Source organism: Podarcis raffonei, chromosome 13 (genome assembly GCF_027172205.1).
Source record: "Podarcis raffonei isolate rPodRaf1 chromosome 13, rPodRaf1.pri, whole genome shotgun sequence".
NCBI lineage: Eukaryota > Metazoa > Chordata > Lepidosauria > Squamata > Lacertidae > Podarcis > Podarcis raffonei.
This window is the reverse complement of record NC_070614.1, coordinates 22,434,055-22,453,272: the sequence shown is the minus strand read 5'-3', so window position 1 is coordinate 22,453,272 and position 19,218 is coordinate 22,434,055. Positions and strand designations below refer to the sequence as shown.

Genomic DNA, 19,218 nt, shown 5'->3' with positions numbered 1-19,218 from the left:
CCACCACCACCACTTGTGGCAGCCCAGAGGAAACAAGATTTGCAATACTTCTGAAGAATGCAAAACAATGCAGCAAGTTGTCAAGGAAAAAGAGTTGCGAAGCCATGGGGAATGAAGTATGTGTGTTTCCCAGCTCTTTCACATCAACATGGCTTTATTAGTATCTAGTTAGTTTCTGTTTGCGCACACACCAGGGAGTGTTGACAGGGTGGGAACCTCTTTACCCTATTAGAGCAGTTGCGTGAACCTATCCATTGAAACTGGGAGTATCATCACTGCTTTTCTAGAATGAGTGGTGGTAGGTTTAAAGCTGTAAAAAGTAGCACACCCTATATAGCCTGAAAGTCCTAAGACTAATCAGCAGAGGTGTGGTGCTAGCTGGCTGAGGTTTATCAGAGGTGAATGAGAAGTATTGTAGATATGACCATAGGCATTAGTTTTCTTTTGTGATTACTGCTTTATATGCTCCAGAACGGGATCAATTTGCTTAGTTCAGGGATGAGGAACTTCTGGCTTTCCAGATGTTGTTGGACTCCAGCTCCCATTATCTGTGACAACTGACTATTTTGGTTGGGGCTGATGAGAGCTGGAATCCAGCAATATCTGGAGAGCCAGAATTCCCCCATCCATTGCCTAGTGAACCCTAGAACAAAATAAAACAAACATCTTTACCATTACTTCCAACTAATCAGAGGACAAGCCAATTGGAGAAAGATTTTTTTTGGGGGGGGGAACCTTGTGCCCTCCTCTCCAACTATACCAAGCTAGTCTGTGGTATTGGAGCTTCTCTCCTCAAACGACAATACTTCTTGGGCCATTCTTTTCCAGAGATCTCTGCTTAGCAGGTTGCTTGCTGTGGTTTGCTCTTTCCCACTCCCCTATTGTGGTATGAATTGTTTTGGCTAATTGGAATGTGTGGGCAGATATGATTTGCAGATTATTTATCCTTGGAGTTGAGAGGCGACAGCTTTCTGGTGACTCCTAGCTTCACCCGTTTACGTAAGCTGACAAAATGTTAGTCATAGCATCTTTTAAAAAAATGCCAATATCAATACTGCTTTCACACACTGACCAGAAGAGGGTGCTTTGAGAGCACACATCCTTTGCAACTCAGAAAGTGGCTTCAGCAAAGCAAGTGTGAGTTTAATTTTTAATTAACCCATCACACATACACACATGCACACACAGTTCATTATTAGGGGATTATTCTGGCACACAAAACAAGCAACAATAAATAAATAAATATGGAATAGCAAATAGCACTAGCACCTTATAGACAACAACATCAAAAGGGGATGGGGAGAAGAAGGCATCCTTTGGATTTGAGTCTCAGGACACTTTCACTTGGTTTTATGTAACATCTATGAGATCACACACATGGATTTTGAGTTAATTAACATGAAAGAACTAGCAGCCCCTAGTTTTATATCCATATAAACACTGATGTGGATTAGGACTCACATTTCGCTCACAAACAAGGATAGAGGTGGAAAATGTTCCCTTGTTCTACATTGCCATTGTGAGAATGGCATTGTGGTTAAAGGGTGTAAAGGGGTAACCAACCAGTGATTTTCAGTAGGTACCTTTAGAACAAGATTGCTTCTTCTCCCAGTCCTTTTCTCATAGCTTCTGGGGAAAGGACTGGGAGAATATTCCCCTTCTTTGTCAAACTTTCCTCAAGTCCCGTGTTACACCCTACACACTTCCTCAGCAAAACTTGAAATGGCCCTAGCCCCATGTTGTTTGCACCTCTTCACCAAGTCACCTGGCCCTCCCCCATTTTTATCTAGATTGTAGGACCTCTAGACAGGAACTATCATATCTGGGTTGTGCATCGTACATGACCTAGGATCCCGTAAGGGAGGTAAGTAAATTTCAAGTGTGGTTTAATGGAGGAAGTAGAAGAAAAGAATGTGTGAAGGGGTTGTGAGGCCCCAGGGGCTAGCCCTGCTTCCTGGTGATGCATGCAGTACACACACACCTGTTTTATCCATACACTTAGTTGTCTAAAGGGGCTCTATAAGCATACAAAGAAGTGCATGTAGAGATTCTCCACACAAAGGGGGCAACTCTGACTGGGCCAGTTTCCCCACTTTTGTGGAAGAGCTTTATTTACATACATCGTTATACATGGAGAGCCCCTTATGTGCTGGCCTAAAATATGGACAGCAGGTGGCAGTATGGCCACCCTATGCATCAGCAGTAGGGATGGGGCAAGCCCATGTAGCTTGTGTCAAATGTTCTTTCAGTGTGTCAGTGTGTGTGCATGCCTCTGAACTCCCCAGGATTTATAAAGCATTGGACTTCAACCTAGAAGAGGTCAAATTGTCACCTGACCACAGAAGTCATCAGGTAGATTTGGGCCAATCACCATGTCTCTTCCTAATCCAGCTGACATATTTGCTGCAAGGATAAAATGGGATAACCTTGATGGAAACTGCTTTTTGCCAGGAAAGGAGGACACAAATGTGAATATTAGCAATTAAATAAGTAGAAAAACTGTTGCCTTCTTGCTTCTCCCTTTCAAAACAATATTAAAGGTTTCAGAAACGTCACTTTGGGATTTTCTTTAAATTAAAGAGTGCCTTTTGTTTTGTGAGCTTTTTAGACAATCTTACCACTATGCTTATGTGATTTTCTGCGTGGGGGTAAGAAATCAATAGAAAAGCACAGGCACAAAAGCTAAGATTCTGGTAAGTAATACAGAAGGAGGGTGATCGGAAGTCTGGAGTTTATACACTGGCCCTTTGTAGTCAATTCCTGTCTAATTAATTGACATAGTCTAAATAACAGTTAGGCTCATAAATATATGCTCAGTTGAAAAATATACAACTTTGGAGACTGCATTGCTACACTGGAACATCACAGGAGCCAGGTCTTCCTCTGACATCTTGAATGTGTGAATGGGCCAGCAACCACTACAGACAGAACTTCCTATCAGTTCATATTCCCTCAAAACACAGTGTTTGTCAGTGACAGCAGTACATGCCCTCAGCTGCAAGTTTTATAGGTGGGAATCACTCTCACCTAGATCATATGGATTTGTTCCCTCTTAAGCTACTCACCCTTAAGCAGGAATTGGATCTGATCCACCCAGTCCATGGCTTCTGCAGAGCTAACAGCTGTAAACTGCAAAGGAAGAATTCAATACAGTCACTGCAAGATTTCTGCCATAAGGTCTGTAGCAACTACTAATTTACAGGTGATTGTACTCCATGTGCAAGCCATACTTAAGGAAGCATGCTACTGATTTCAGGGTTTGCCCCTGTCAAGTACTTCATTAAGCATGAATACATAAAAGCATGTATCACAGACAGAGGTTCCATATTACCCACTAACATCATTCAAAATACATCACTTTTTAGATCTGGCAGTTTATGCATTTGGCTGCTGAATCACTAAGTGATGAAAAAAAAATCATATGCATGCACCTGTAAATTAGCTATATATTGTAATGTTTTGGTCTTGTGATGCCCCTCATCTCTACTATTGTCCCATCTCTCTCTCTTCTACATAAAATAAAGTGGAGTTCGACTGACAGTACATGGTTATTTTGGAATCCCACAAAGACACATGGAGAATTCTCCTGCCCCATTTGTTTTGCAAACCCCGGAAAAATCATTGCAGTAAGTTGGGGTGCACAACTTGTCACTGCTCATATTCAACATGGTTATTATTGTATTTTAACAGCAGATTCAAACAACAGGACACAGTCCTAAGATCCATTACAGTCCCATTTTATCTATAAGCCACCTTGAATCCCTGTCAGGGAAAAATGTAAATGAATGAATGGCAATAAATATATTGAAAGCATGTCGTATGTTCTTATGACAACTGGAGACAAACCTCTCCTGATCAACTTGTGAACAACTACAGCAGGGGAGTCCTCATGTAGGCATGGCCAGGAGTAGACACTGAAGCCCCAAACAAATGCAATGCAGAAACATACATGTGCTCAGTACCAGTTAACCACTGGTCCTGTTAGCTAGGGATGATGGGAGTTGTAGTTCCAAAACATCTGGAGGGCCGAGTTTACCTATGCCTGAGTTAACGGTTAAGAGACTGAGGCAAAGCTGGCCATACCACGAGGGACCTCTAGGTGGCAACCTATGGCAGTGCTTTGAAGGGGGAGCTAATTCACTCCTGCAGTGTATGTGTGTGGACTTATAACTGAGTGCTCACAACCTAAGCTAAGGATCAATGAAAGAAGGAGGGACCAAGATACTAAGGGATGACCAGGTGGCAAGCAGATAGTCTTTCTAGCAGTGGGTAGCCGCTAGGTAGCAGGCTGTGCAGGGAGGGTGAGGAGATAAATAGCAACAAACTCGTAGTACCAAAGGGTAGCATCTGATTCACTTAAAACTGGTTTTTCCTGGGCTGAAGTCAACCTGAGCCATCTTTCCACATGTCAATCGGCTGTTAACATAAATTGATATACAAGTTAGCCCTAAAACCAGAACTCTTGGGTTCCCTTTCCAGTTTTGGAAAGGAATAGGGGAGCGGAGATGAATCGAGCTTGCTAGCTTAGAGTGGGAGGAGGAAAGTGTGACGTATTTTCAAATGAAGTCCACAGTGGTTCTTGCTTTGATTGGATTTGTTATGCAAATGTCAAATGTACACTGGCCTGAGGAGAGAGGAAGGCCTTTCCTCTCCTTTCTCTTCCAGGTTTTAACAGTGATCAGAGTGAATGGTGTGGAAGAGGCTCAAAGGCAATCTAAGTTTCATATATAAAAAGTACTCTCCAGGTCAGATAAGATTTTGTAGCCAAGTAAGGAAGAGAAAATGGTTTGGGTACTGCAGGAGGAGACTCAAACCCAGTCCTGACACATCTCTACTGGGAGTTGTCTTGACTCCCACCCAACACATGCAGACAGAAGATCTTACTTGTAAGTAAGAAAGAGATATTTATTCAGGCAAGTTAACAGTACAGGCTTGGCAGCTGACACAGTGCTCTGGAGTCATGATTTAGGAGTTCAGGAGCAGTGCAAGATGTTCAGAACTAACTGGAAGGGATGAAAATGTCCCAACAAATTTCCCTGCCCTTCTCACCAAGCTTTTAAAGACAAGGCATGGCGCCAGAGCCATCTTTCCCATAGGGCTTACTGGCGCCTTGCGCCAGGGCGCTGGCCTCTCAGGGGCACCCCAGCAAGTGGGGGAGCTGCGCGGCTTTGCCGGCAGCCTCCCTTTTCCCTGCGCGCCCACCAGCTGTGCTCCACCAACCATGCAGCATGCCTTCCAAGCCTGCTTGGGAGGAGAGCGATCCCCACAGAGGCTTAGGATAGAAGCTGCGCCCCGCCAACTATGTAGCTGGCGGGCATGCAGCTTCCCTCCCAAGCCTCTGCGGGGATCGCTCTCCTCCCAAGGAGGCTTGGGGGGAAAGCTGCACTCTCCTCCCGCAGAGGCTTGGGAGGGAAGCTGCATACTTGCCAGCCATATGGTTGGCGGGGTGCAGCTTCTCTCCCAAGCCTCTGCGGGGATTGCTCTTCTGCAGTGACATGGGGCGCTGGGCGGATATTTGCACCCCGGCGCCGCATCTGCTAAAGATGGCCCGGCATGGTGCCTTCACTTGCTAGACTCACTTGTCTTGTAGGAATGACGAGATTTCAAGTGCATGCTTCGTCAGGGCAGGTGGGTCTGCTTTCATCTACAAAGCCAATGCCTGATTCTAGGCAACAAGACTACACCCTTCTGTTCAGTTGCTGACTCATCCCCTTGGCTGATCAAAGCTCTCCCCAGCCTCCACTAAGTTCCTCAGGAATATTAGAAGGAAGAGCTGGCATCCCTCTTCCCCTTCCAAAGTGTCTGAAGTCAGGGTGGAAAGGGGAGTTCCCCCCTCCTCCAACCCAGGTTCCCATAACTCAGTCCCTGTACCCAGCTCTGTTTCTCCCTCCTCTCCTGTCAGAGCCTGCCAATCCAATCCCAATCCCGACAGCACTGTGGGGTTCATGACAGGAGTCTTCAGAGGCCATGGGGTCAGGGTTCCATTGTCCCCACTCTCTCCTTTCAACTAGCACTATGCAGAATTCCTTGGCTGGAAACTCTGGCCATTTGGGCGGACACACCTACCTCGTAGGTACGTTTACCAGGAGAGGTCAGCTCGAAGCAGCAATCTCTTCGAGAATCCTTGCGCAAGTGGAAAGCCATCTGGGCATGGTAGTTCTCAATGACAAACATGCCTCTTGGTTGCTTGCCTGCATAATACAGTAATGATGATTCAGCAAACTTCAAGTTGCTAGCTTGCTTACAGATACCACTTTCAGAATACAAGACCCAACCTGTGTCTTCCAGATTCTCTCTAAAGTGGGTGGGAAGAAAGAGCCATGTGGGCAGACAGAAGAGGGGCCCTGAACTGTTTCACTGTCTGTATTTTCCTCCCCAAAACTGCTTTTTAAAAAAGCCATTATTTTCTACAGTGAATATTACTTCTAGTCATTAAGCCTCATTGGAAGAAGGGAACATGTTCCCCTTGGTGCTGTGTTGGGGTTTAGCAATAAACTCAATTCTGCACAGGGATCTGCCACCGTTATGTCAAGTGTGGCAAGCCACTATCTATCGACCTCAGTCCTTCCACTTGTAATATAGTGATATTATTGGTCTAACTTACACAGTTGTTGCAAGGATGTCTCTGATGAAAGACATGGAGTGCTTTGAACAGGCAAAATGTGGTATCCGAGTACTGCTGTATGATGCTGATGTTGGTGACTGAAAATCCCCTTTACCATTTGCAAAATTTACAGACAAAATGGAACTCTGCCTAAGTCCCAGCGTGTATGCTACAACGTGCAACTGCCACATCGAGGTTGCTTTAAATTGTATATGTATAGATAATACTGCAAAACATAATTGCTTACTTAGCCCCAGTGTCCATTATCCCTTGAATTGTGCTGGAAAAAAATCCTGTTATTGAGTCCTCCTCCAGCTCTGAATACTCCTAATGCTGTCCCCTCTATCGTCTATTTCTTCTTGTATATTTTTTTTACCTGCTCTGCATTCAATCTCCCTGGATGGGAGGCACAGTATAATCGTAGCCCATCTATCTAGGCATGCCAAATTTGGTTGGAAGTATTAGCTTCCTGTTTATATGCATCTGATGGAGCATAACTGAAAAATATTTATACATGCTGACACATAGATTATATATGGTCACTTAGGGGAGGGTTAAAGCCCGCCTGACAACTAATGGGGGGAAAATGGGCAGTACTTTATTTACACAGGGCCTTGTGTCCGTATTTCTCCTTTCCCTCATTCTTTACTGACAAGGGTGTTGGAATACAACCAGACTCTGTTCTCCGTTTGTAAGGCTGCATCTAAATGGCAGATTCCCACACTGCCTGGTGGGCAATTTATCATCCAGTTGGAAGAGCCACTGTGATGTACTGCTTAGAAGGTTACATGTGGATGAGAGAGACCCAGGTTTAGATCCCTGACTGGTTGAAGCTCATTGGTAAGCAATTATCCTAGCCTAACCTACCTCACAATAAGAATGTAAGAAGAGCCAGTAGCCCATCTAGTCCACTATTCTGTGGCCAAGCAGATGCCAAGCAGGACCCACTGGCAGGGTTGCAACAATGCTGCTGCAATGATAAAATGAGCTCAACCCTCTGTATGTGCCTCAGAGCTTCATGGAGGAAGACTGAGGACAATATCTAAATTAAGTTTAGAAAGCAATACTGAGGAACAAAGGAGCTTCAGAGATGCACCAGAGTTCAGGCAACTTTCACCTGCTGTCCCTCCATTCTGGGGACCAACGAAAATGAAATCAGGATTGAGGGAAAGCTTAACAGAACCTTCCTTCCTTCCTTCCTTCCTTCCTTCCTTCCTTCCTTCCTTCCCTCCCTCCCTCCCTCCCTCCCTCCCTCCCTCCAATGTATCTGGATAGTGCAGTGAAAATACTGAAGGGATATGGCTGTGTACATGTGTCAGGAGTACCACTTACTTTTTTCATTTGCAAAGTAGTAGAAGGCCATATTGTCAAGGACACACCATCGCTTCTGCCACTCAGAGCCAAATATTTTAGAGTCTGTGAAGAAGAAAGAAGAAGGTGCAAGGTGACAGGAGAAGAATAGGAAAAGAAGGAGGGTCTCTTCATCCACAAAAGGTATCCCAAGATGTGCCTTCTACATCAATCGGAGGGCATTACTACTACTAATACTACTAGTACTTTGTACCAGCAATGTGCCAACCACTGTACAGTGGTACCTCTGGTTACGTACTTAATTCATTCCGGAGGTCCGTTCTTAACCTGAAACCGTTCTTAACCTTAGGTACCACTTTAGCTAATGGGGCCTCCTGCTGCTGCATGCGATTTCTGTTCTCATCCTGAGGTAAAGTTCTTAACCCGAGGTACTACTTCTTGGTTAACGAATTCTGTAACCCGAAGTGTTTGTAACCCAAGGTGTTTGTAACCTGAGGTACCACTGTATAGACAACATAAGAGACACAACCACTTTGTCTATGTAAAATAAATTGGAAGCCCTCTGGACAAGGACTATGAGCAAATTCACAATAAAAAATTGGGATCAACTTCAAAATGCACATGTCAACTGTGACTAGCACACTAGTATATATGCTACTTTTGTTTTCAAAATGTTTGTAGGTGACCTCCGAGGAAGAATAAGGCACACTCGCTACTTGTGAGAGATATTCTAGGGGCAGAGCAGCATGACTAATTCTGTCCCCTCTGCCTTTATCTGTTACAAAATCACTTCTCACATGTCCCCTCCATTTAGCAGGAGAAGGCAACACCTTTTCTAGACTGATGGCTTTCTTCATTAAGACCATTCCAGAAAAATCTCAAACTATTTCCTAATCACTGGCATCCATTAAGAGGCATCTCATTGATCCTTCTGGGCCAATAGTAGTAATCTGCTTAACGAAAGTATAATCAGATATATGTTCCTAACAGTATTTCAGAGGCAAGTAAGAGGCAAGTAATACATATATACATACAGTACATGTACCTTCCGTAGTTGATACAACACATCTGCATTTTTCACTTGGACACTTTTCCTAACATCTAAATCGGTGAATGAGAAGCTGCCCACAGTGTCTGCCCAGAGGGCTTTAAATTTTCAACAGATGGACAGCATAGGGATGGATTATGAATGGATAAATCAACAGCAGGTGTTGTGAAGATTAGTTTGGCAGATTTTTACCTCTGGATCTCTTTTCCAAGTAACCTTGTTTTAGAATGCCTCCTTGCTCTTGAGTGGCCTTCTGCAAGTTGCTCTCAGCTTAAAAAAACAAAAACAAAATCTCAATAAGCATGGAAAATTATGCTTGGGGAATCTTCCAAGACAACAAAATCAAGGAAATCAGTAGTATTTTAATCAAACTACACCCACAATTATCATCAATTTCCATTATATATGTGATGGAAAAGGCAGCCACTGCCAAACAGCTTTCATGTGGCTGGGCTCTGTATCATGTCAGTAAGGGAGGCATGGGCCAATCAAATTAATCATATTGGTTGGTACTATGCCAGTGTTACATCTCTGGCTGTATACACACTCTTGTTTATTCTGCATCCAGTGCTGTCCCATGGCTGGTTTGGGAAGCAGTATGCACACATTAGCCCTAGTCTATATCTATCCTGTATATATCCTGTCATTCCTTTTGAAATATTGAACTTTTCTCCAAACCAGCTTCATTTAAATTGAAAAAAAGAATGACCTAGCTGTGTTTTAAGCTGGTGATGTGCACACAACCGCCAGCTATGTGAGATACAAAATTTGGATTCCGGCATAAGGAGATGACCTACCACTTCCATTTGGTCTTGAACATTGTTTGTGTGTGTGCGCGTGTGTGTGCATGTTTGTGTATGTGTAAAATCCCAGTCCAGGTTGAACTTGCTTGGAAAGCCTGTTTAGACAAGCTTATTCATTTATTGAAAAGCATTTGTATACCACTTAATACTTTAAACATACCTAAGCGGAGTTAAACAATATATCATCAAAACATTAAACCTAAAACCAGTAAACAGAAATATAAAAACACATGAAGGCATATAAAAGCAAACCAGAAATAAACAGAGGATTCAAACCCATAAAAGTTGTCACTGTGGGATAGCTGCACAATCCCATACATGTAGTCTCAGAAGTAAATCCCAGTGAATTTAGTGGAGCTCACTCTCAGGTATGCAGGTATAAGTTTGCAGACATAAACAACCAAATGGAGACATTCATTGTGATGGGATAATATGTGTTGATATAACTTTGTCATTGCTTCAGTGTGCATCCACTTCCAAATGCAATCCACGTCTGAGGGGCTCTATGAAACCTCTATCCTTGGAGGTGTCCAGCTGTAACTATGTATAAGTTGCTAGAGCTGCAACCTACATGGCAGTTGCACCCTTTGCTCTGGAGAATCTTTCTTATCCCTTGTGTGTCTCCAGTTTTTCAGTGGTTTAGGAAAATGTGCTCTGTAAATCTTCAGAGATGTTCTCTTTGTTGTTATTATTTCACATTTTCCAAGATTTGGTAATAAAAATTGAATCTGAGTGAATCTTGGCTCTGGCAGCAGCCCCGTGTTGGGTTTTGGACGCATTATGAAGTGAAAACACTCTGACTTCACAATACAGCCCACTTCACACTGTGAATGCATTTAATACACATCTTGGCACATCAAGCTTGGACCTGTGAATCGATCTGCAGTCTGCCTCAGCCAGAGATTTACACCCTTTCTCAGACATTTACATAACCTTTTGCCTAGGCTGCTTATATTTCTTGTTAATTAGCTGAAAGCTGGAAATGTAGAGTCAATTAATTCTTCCAATTTCTCAGTGTCCAAACTAGGAAATCAGGGGGCCCAACCTAGAGAGCTGTGGTGACAGCAGCAAAGCTTATCCAAGGCATCTTGCTGCCGCAAGTGGCTGCACTGCATGATCTAAGTGAGGCACCCTTGGAAATATCCACCGCTGTAATGTAAATAACGCTGTCACCCAACTCTCAGATTGTGCACAGCAGCCACTTGGGATGCCAGTGCAGTTGGACCATGTCTCATCAACGGGAAGGTGTTGCAGAAATGCAGCACAAATAGATAAGCCATGCCTAGCACACGAGCTAGTGGTACACAAGATTCCACAGTCTATGTACATATTGTCCAATTAACAGATGATCAACACCAACATACAGCAAGCTTTTATGCACCTAAGCACAGCAAATCTTCATGTGAAAACTATTGTAGCTTGTGCTTTTTAGAAGAGGGCAAAAGGCAATCTATGGGAGAAATGTGCAATTCAAAATTTTTGTAGCAATGTGCAAATCAAACACATACATACACCAGGATGTTCTGCTCTTTAGCACTCAAAAGGATGGCCATTCTGTTTCTGAAAATATTGGCTTTTATTTTTTAATAAATACAATAATGTACTATGAGATGTTGTAGTGAAGATGATTAAGCTTCTAGAGGTGTTTGGCTCAGCTACTTGCCTGGCCATTTATTGGCTTAGCTGCGCTCATCATCATCCAAATTTCTGAGTGATGCATTTTGAAGCAAAAGTTGAGTTTGCATTCAGAACGTGACTTTAAAAACTCAAAATTAGAACGCTTTAAACTCTTGATTGTTTTTATCTTGGAAGGCTTCAGATATAAAAACTCAATGTGCCTATTGTCAACTTACTGCCTGTTATCTAACAAATACCACTGTGTGCCACTTATCAGATTCTACTATCTAATATTGAGCACCAATTACAATATAAATATAGATGAAAATATTGAGAGATTATGTTTTAGGAATGTTCCTGCAATTAGAGAAAACCCAGCGAATATTTTCCATTAAAGAGTGCAACCACAAAATACATTTAAAGCACTTTTAGCCACTGTAACAGTCCACAGAATTTCACATGTATGAATGACAAAAATGATAACTTGCACTTAAATGCAACATCTCTTCTTTTGAATATATAGTAAATGTATGCATGTGTATGCAATGCTATAGGAGTGGTCAATGTTGTTGGATTATAACTCCCACCATCCCTGCCCATTAAAGATGCTGGTTGGGGCTCTTGAGTCCCAGAACATTCAACATTGATGGCACGAACCTTTTATGAGAAACTTGGCCACATGGGAGGGGCTCAGTGTGGCAAACTACTCTTTCAAACTCTGATCAATCTAACAGACAGAGTATTCTCCAAAGACTAAAAAGTTAGTCTGGCGATAGATGTTCTGCAGTGGTAATTGGTGGTTTGTTTATGTTCTAGAGCAAGAAATAAAAGTGGAATCTAACTGCAGGGTAGGGGCTGAAACTTGTTTCTATCTAGGTGTGCATTTCTTCATGCTTTTTGTGGGTTTTTTTAAGATATAGAAAGGTGTGTCATATACACAAGGCCCTCTCAGGGGGGCAGATGTCCAGGGCCCCACTCAGCAGCATGAGAAAGACAGCCTCCTGAACACAGCAGGGCTGTCTTATCACATTTTGAAGTAAGTAAACTAATACACATTACCATCTAAAGAGCAACCCCTCCATAAGACCATTAAGGCCAGAGTCTAAAATTACCTAACTGCACCACTGGGCGTTGTAAAAAAAGAAAAAGAAAAACACAAGTCCTTGCTTCCAGCTCACAATAAAAACAAGAGGGAGAGAAATAGAAAACATTTACATTACCTGGTATGGAGAGTGAAAGAAGGAAGGAAGGGTGTAATAATCAAGAAGTAGGAAAGAATAAGAAAAAAAATGGACATCAAGAGGGAAATGCAAGAGAAAAATGATAAGTTTTTAATAAAGTCTTCAAGTGAAACAAAAGAGGCCAGCTGAATACTGAGAGGGAAAGAGTTCCATCCGCAAGGAGCCAAGAGAGAGAAGACATAGAGACAAGCACAAGGGAATGGAGGTTTAATCAGAGTATTAGTATTTGATGAACTGAAAGATCAAAGAAGAGAACAGAAAGAAAGCAATGCAGATGAATAAAGAAAGTACAAGAACATGAGGGGATTTACAAGTTTAAAAGAATAAATTTAAAATGTTATACAAAACAATAAAGGAAACCAGTGCAGGGAAATCTAGAAGAAGAAGAAGAAGAAGAGGAAGAGGAAGAAGTAGTTTGGATTTGATATCCCGCTTTATCACTACCCAAAGGAGTCTCAAAGTGGCTAACAATCTCCTTTCCCTTCCTCCCCCACAACAAACACTCTGTGAGGTGAGTGGGGCTGAGAGACTTCAGAGAAGTGTGACTGGCCCAAGGTCACCCAGCAGCTGCATGTGGAGGAGCGGAGACGTGAACCCGGTTCACCAGATTATGAGTCTACTGCTCTTAACCACTACACCACACTGGCTCTATAGTGGTATAGCCATGATTACAGAATGAAAAAAGAAAAACCAAATGAGCAAAAAATGAAAAAAGACCAAATGAAACAGAAAGACTGATAAATAAATTATGCAGAAGAGACACAAGATAGAGTGAGGGTTTCTGTGTGCCTCTTTGCTGCCCCATGCTCAATTTACTTATTCTTAAATATCACAAAAAGCTACACTACAAACATTACATGATGCAAAACACTACAAACACCTGGTGTTTTGTCTTCACAAGGAAACAACCCTTTGGGGTTGGTTTTGGAATTTCTCACTATGCAGGGAAGCGGGATGCCAAAATAACTTCATGTCTAGCTATCCCCACATTTCACATTTGGCCATGTCTCTGTAATAGGTTTGCCTCTGTTTATTTCATGACGAATGAACACATGGTGAGCAGGAAAAGAAACCCTGGACCTAGATGCGTTAATAAAGCAAACACATGATGCTTCCAAAATCTGTCTAACACACACCAGCTTGGCCACAAGGATCAGCATCTTCTTCCCAAACTCCTGGGAGGTCAAGAATTCCACCCTCTGGAGCGTGCTGCCAGTCTGCTAGTGAGCGCACCAGACTCCCGTAGAAGCTTGGCACTGTTCCATGCAGTAGTTAATTTATATTGAATCTCTCCCCCACCCGCCTATCTAAAAGTGCTACTGATCATCTCCCCAGTGGCCATGTTCAGCAGCTTTTTAAGTATGAATCCCTTACCAGAAGGGGGTTCCTTCTTGTTTTGCTAAGCGGCTCTCTCTTAACATGCCAATTCATCCATGTTGTCAAATTTTCCCTCCCCTACTCCTCTCTTCCTTCACAGAACTATTTTCATTTTGGAGTTTTATGACTCTGCAAAACTCTGGGGGTGGACATAAATCCTTTCAAATGTGTCTCGAGGTGAGGTGAGACACAACTGCAGCAGCCAAACATAAGAGTTCATTTGTGCAGAATTCCACCCCACCCTGTCCCGTTCTAAGCTTTTTTATTAGGGGAGAGAATAAGCTATTATTTTCTTCTTCCCTAAGTGAGAAATTCAGTGTTTAACCCTATCTTAAGGACCAAGGTTCCCCCCAGATGTGCAAGCAGCAGTCCACATTCAGGATTGGGTACCAAAGTACAAAAGAAAAGGCTGAAAAGTATCTATTCTCCCAGAAAGTTAGGCATATTATAGTCAATGTATTTGGAAGACTCTCTTACAAGGGGTTGGAATGCCTAGTGACCACTGCTATCTGCTTAGGGTTGTTATTGTGGATTTCTCTGCAGTGTTCAGTGTGGTTTACCTTACTGAACAGGCTAAAAAAGTCATATTGCCCATAAACATGCTCACTAGCATTCTCACCTCTTGGGATGTCAGCAAATAAAATGCTGACAAGTAATGCATGTTTTCTAAGGAAAAGGAAATATCAGCTTGGTTAGGAAAAAGCTCACATAAGGATATGGAATAGCAAGGGTTATGTTCTCTTGGCAGGAAGGTAGGGAAAGAGGTAGGATGAGCAGGCACAGAAGCTAAATCCTAGGAAAGTCACTGGAAATGCACCCAGATTAGTAGCAGTGGGTTAAAAACCAAGGATTTTAGCCAGATGAAGATGGCAGAGGCCTAAGCAGTGAGGCCTAAGCCCCACCATTGCTATTACTGCTTTTGATTCCAATGAAGCAAATGCCCCAAGCCAGTGGGATTGAGTGAAAAAAGTAAGTGCTTGGGTCTGGGAAATCCATATTCAAATTCTATCGTTGCCATTGGAATCCAAAAAATTGAAACAGCAACATTAGACAATGTGAATGCTGATGCATCCAATGGATAAACACAGCCTACGCCTGGGCTACCTCATGTAGATATCCCTGTAGCTTACAACAGCACCAATACATTATTAGGTGTGCTCAGTCCCCCGCCCCCCAAGTAAGCTGTAGAGGATATGAACATGAAAGCTTGCATTGCACTTGGTGGAGCGGGGCTGACTATCTAGTCTTGTGTATTTCAATATTTTTAAGCTTAAATTTCCCATCAGTCCAGTGGTACCTCTGGTTAAGAACTTAATTTGTTCTGGAGGTCCGTTCTTAACCTGAAACTGTTCTTAACTTGAAGACTACTTTAGCTAATCGGGCCTCCCGCTGCCACCGCACAGCAGGAGCACGATTTCTGTTCCCATCCTGAAGCAAAGTTCTTAACCCAAGGTACTATTTCTGGGTTAGCGGAGTCTGTAACCTGAAGCATCTGTAACCTAAAGCATATGTAACCCGAGGTACCACTGTAAAACTAGAACAACTGGGGCCTATATGATCATTAAGAGGGCAATAGAGATTGTACTGAAATGTGTACTCAGTTTTCATTCTATTACCTGAGTCTAACTGCCACCCTCTTCGGGCGGAAGTGTGGGAAACAGAAATAGCACTGGGGCTAAAAGTGGACTCTTCCTCTTCCTGTACTTCCAAGTACTTGCAGAAAATTTCACAGTTGCCTCCAGTAACCAGCACAGTCAGAGTGGTGCCTGAACTGGTCACAACAGTTCCCTGCACCAGCACTATTGAAGAGCTGCCACTCTCAAAGTGAAGGAGACGCCCTACCACCACCATTCCATTTCAAATTTAAGGCACAGCAGATTTTGATAGCTGTTTACAGTTCATCCCTTTTCAGACTATGCCTCTATCTCCTGCCTAAGGCAGCGTCTTTGGCCTGCCTCACGGTAAGGCCAGCTTTGCATAAATGACAAATACTAAAGTGTGCCTCTTTATTGAAACCCATCCCCCTCTCCCCTTGTGTTAAAGCCCGCAAATCTAAATGTCATCTTGCAGCGCACATTTATAATTACCAACACAGGCCTGGTACACGGGGAGAAATCTGCCAGTATGAATATTAACATTAATGTGCCCAACGCCAGCTCGCCGATCCCGCTGGCAGGAGCATAAAAAATGCTTGAGTGAAACTTTTATTTAGACGTTAAAAGATTCCAAACCTCAGCGGGGGTGACAGAGGCAGCCCGTGTGAGTTCCCATCACCGCTCGCGCTTGAATTGAATTACACCGGGGGGAAGGCGGGGAGATGACAGTGAGCTGCCGCGCTTATTTAATCTCATTTGCTATCAGTACATTGCCAGCATGGGGCTTCCCCTCAACCCCATTCCTCAAGAAATAAGGCTGCAGGAAAACAGTGCAGACTCACTTGCTCCTTTTGCAGAAGCCAGCAACAGGATCTAGTCCAACCAGAATCATGATAGCAACTGATCATGTAATGTAATCCAAGGTTGTAGAAAAAGAAGAAAGATATATGGGCTAATTCTTGTCCTGGTTCCATAGAATGGTTTCAGGTAAAGGTACATGTTCCTTTGTTTCTGAGGAATGCATAATTCACTAAAGTTACTGCATGTCTGACTGACAAGTGCACTTGGATGTGCATTTCACCTCCACTTCATACCCCTACTCCTGCCAGCCCAGCTTGCACAAGACTTTGCACATGAAAATTCAGTCGGGCAGAATGTAACATAAGGAAAACTAACAAGGAGTCACACCTTATGGATTTATTACGGTGCAAGCTTTTGTGAACTGGAGTCTACTTCATCAAACCAATGCCTCTTTTATAAAGCCCTTCTGTATGGAGCTGCTGGAATCAATATATGGCTGCCCCCTGTGGTGGCATCACTGAAATTCAGGTGGCAGTATTTTCCGTGAATAACCCAGAGCTTTCCCTGCAAAAACCCACTCTTTAAAGCTGAAGTGCAACAAATGGCAATTCAGGCTAATAATAATAATAATAATAATAATAATAATTTTATTATTTATACCGTGCCCATCTGGCTGGGTTTCCCTAGCTGTTCTGGGTGGCTTACAGCATATATAAAACATAGTAAAATATCAAACATTAAAAACTTCCAGATACAGGGCTGCCTTCAGATTTGTTCTAAAACTTATGTAGTTCTTTATCTCCTTAACATTTGAAGGGAGGGCGTTCCATAGTAAGGCCGCCACTCAGGGCCAGATTTAGATGAAGAGAGGCCCTAGGCTACTCCACTTGTGTGGCCCCTCCCCACCCCCACCCTCACAACTAGAAGAAAATGAAAGAGTGTTATAAACAAAATTGAGTGAAACCAAGGATGATGACGGGTATTTAAAATTCTGCAATTCACAATTTCTCCTCTAAAGGACATATTATTGTTAAATACCATGATGATTTTTTAAAATGCATAAAATTAACACTAATGTTATAATGTTATTCTTAAAAATAATGGGTGAAGGCATCTGACCCTCACCTGAATCTCATAACTCTCCTGACAGGTGATTTGGTCTGCAGCCACAGTGTGGAAATAAAGGATGAGATTGCCCACCAGATACCAGGCACTCTACTATTCAAATTAGGCCCCAGTGTTTTTGTTACAATCCCCTTCTCAATGAAGTAATCAATTTTAATCTAGAATTTAAATTCTCAAAACTTTATTATTTGTTAATTCAAGCAAGTAAACTACTGGTCTCACTTCATTACAAACAGTATTTCTACTGTCAGGGAACTGCCATCAGGGAGAGAGAGGGCTCCAGAGGGATTCCAGAGAGCGTCCGGGGATGGGGAGAGGCAGCCTATCTTCTGGGGAAGGGAATCAGCGTAGCACCAGTGGAGAAGGGGGGCAGATGGGGGAATCGGTGAGGCAGTCCCATGACTCCTTGCCGGGAACCAGCAGGGAGAGTAAGGGTCCTCCGCTGCCCACACCCTTCTTGCGCAGAAGGCTTCCGCGCAGGGAGAGTAGGAGACTAGGCGTCAAAGAGCTTCTTTGCTGGAAGAAGTTCAAGAAACGCCCACTGACAGATTCTGCCAGTGATTGAGACAGCCACGGGTGAGTGGTTGTCCGGACAGAAAAGGTTCACTCAGGCAACCCAGCCAGGTGTTGGCACCAGTTTACACACGAGCAACCCCTAGAACCATTACATCTACCTGGAACACACTTGAGCAAACCTGCTCCTCTTCCTTTCACATATATTTTGTTGCCATTTGCAACTGTAGCTGCCTCTGATTAGTTATCATTTAACTCTTTGGGGAAATAATTAGCATCACACATCATGTGCATGGAAGTTGCCGAACCAATTAACCAACTAGAAGGATAACTGTTAATTTCCTATAACTTGATATTGCTGGATAGTTTTGATGAACTGCAAAAGTATTTTTAGTTTGCTTTCTGTTGCTACCCTGGAACTTTCCTTTATTAGTGCCACTTTGTTTTGTATGATTCCTTGCTAATGAAGGAAAACAACTTTTCAGCTTGTATATGTTGATAATATAATTTTGGTTACTGGGAACAAACAAGATTGTACAAAAACAGTGTCTGGGCTGAACTATGGTGCTGGACAAGCTCACTCAGGTATTCTGAGCCAAGAACTTCAGAAGGTCAGCACCAACACTTTGCATTATGCTTGGAAACGAACTGGGAGACACTGAAGATCCTTTAGGACCAGTGTTATATGGTCCTGGCAACCACTCCCAGTCACCAATCTAGCTGCCGCATTCTGGATTAATCAATGGTATCAAATGCCGCTGAGAGATCCAGTAGAACTAGGAAGTAGCTTTCACCTTTGTCCCTAACCTGCCAGAGTTTCTAGCATATAACTAGTTCTATTCAGTATTAGTTTCACAGGTTTTCAGTCATAAATCTATTCCCCATTTTTTTGTTAGGATATAAAATGTACATTTATATTTTACACGTTTTGGTATGCACTTTCTCTTAAAATACATATTTTGTACACATTTTCCTCTTAAAATGTACATATTTGTACACTTTTCTATGGGTTTTCTTATAAAATAACATTTAATGAATTTTTGAAACAAAACTGCATCACAAAATTCAAAGAAGTGTGCAGTCTGTTGTTAGCTGCATACTGATTCAACCATAAGTCAGAAACAGCAAATTAGGTTGGTTCTCTTAAAAATGCGGAGTGGACTAAACTAAACTAAACTCTACA

The 19,218-nt window shown here is 42.7% G+C and overlaps 1 protein-coding gene across 9 annotated transcripts in view; it reads right to left on the bottom strand.

Annotated features, from left to right (window-relative positions):
• SKAP1 (src kinase associated phosphoprotein 1) overlaps positions 1–19,218 on the bottom strand; it is a 333,813-nt gene that overhangs the window by 100,230 nt on the left and 214,365 nt on the right. For all 9 annotated transcript variants that reach the window (XM_053362275.1, XM_053362276.1, XM_053362277.1 and 6 more), the window contains 4 exons: positions 9,156–9,233; positions 7,937–8,020; positions 6,067–6,191; positions 3,066–3,129 (listed from right to left, as the gene is read on the bottom strand). In XM_053362275.1, coding sequence (XP_053218250.1) covers positions 3,066–3,129; positions 6,067–6,191; positions 7,937–8,020; positions 9,156–9,233 — 351 coding nt within the window. The remainder of the gene's footprint in view (positions 1–3,065; positions 3,130–6,066; positions 6,192–7,936; positions 8,021–9,155; positions 9,234–19,218) is intronic.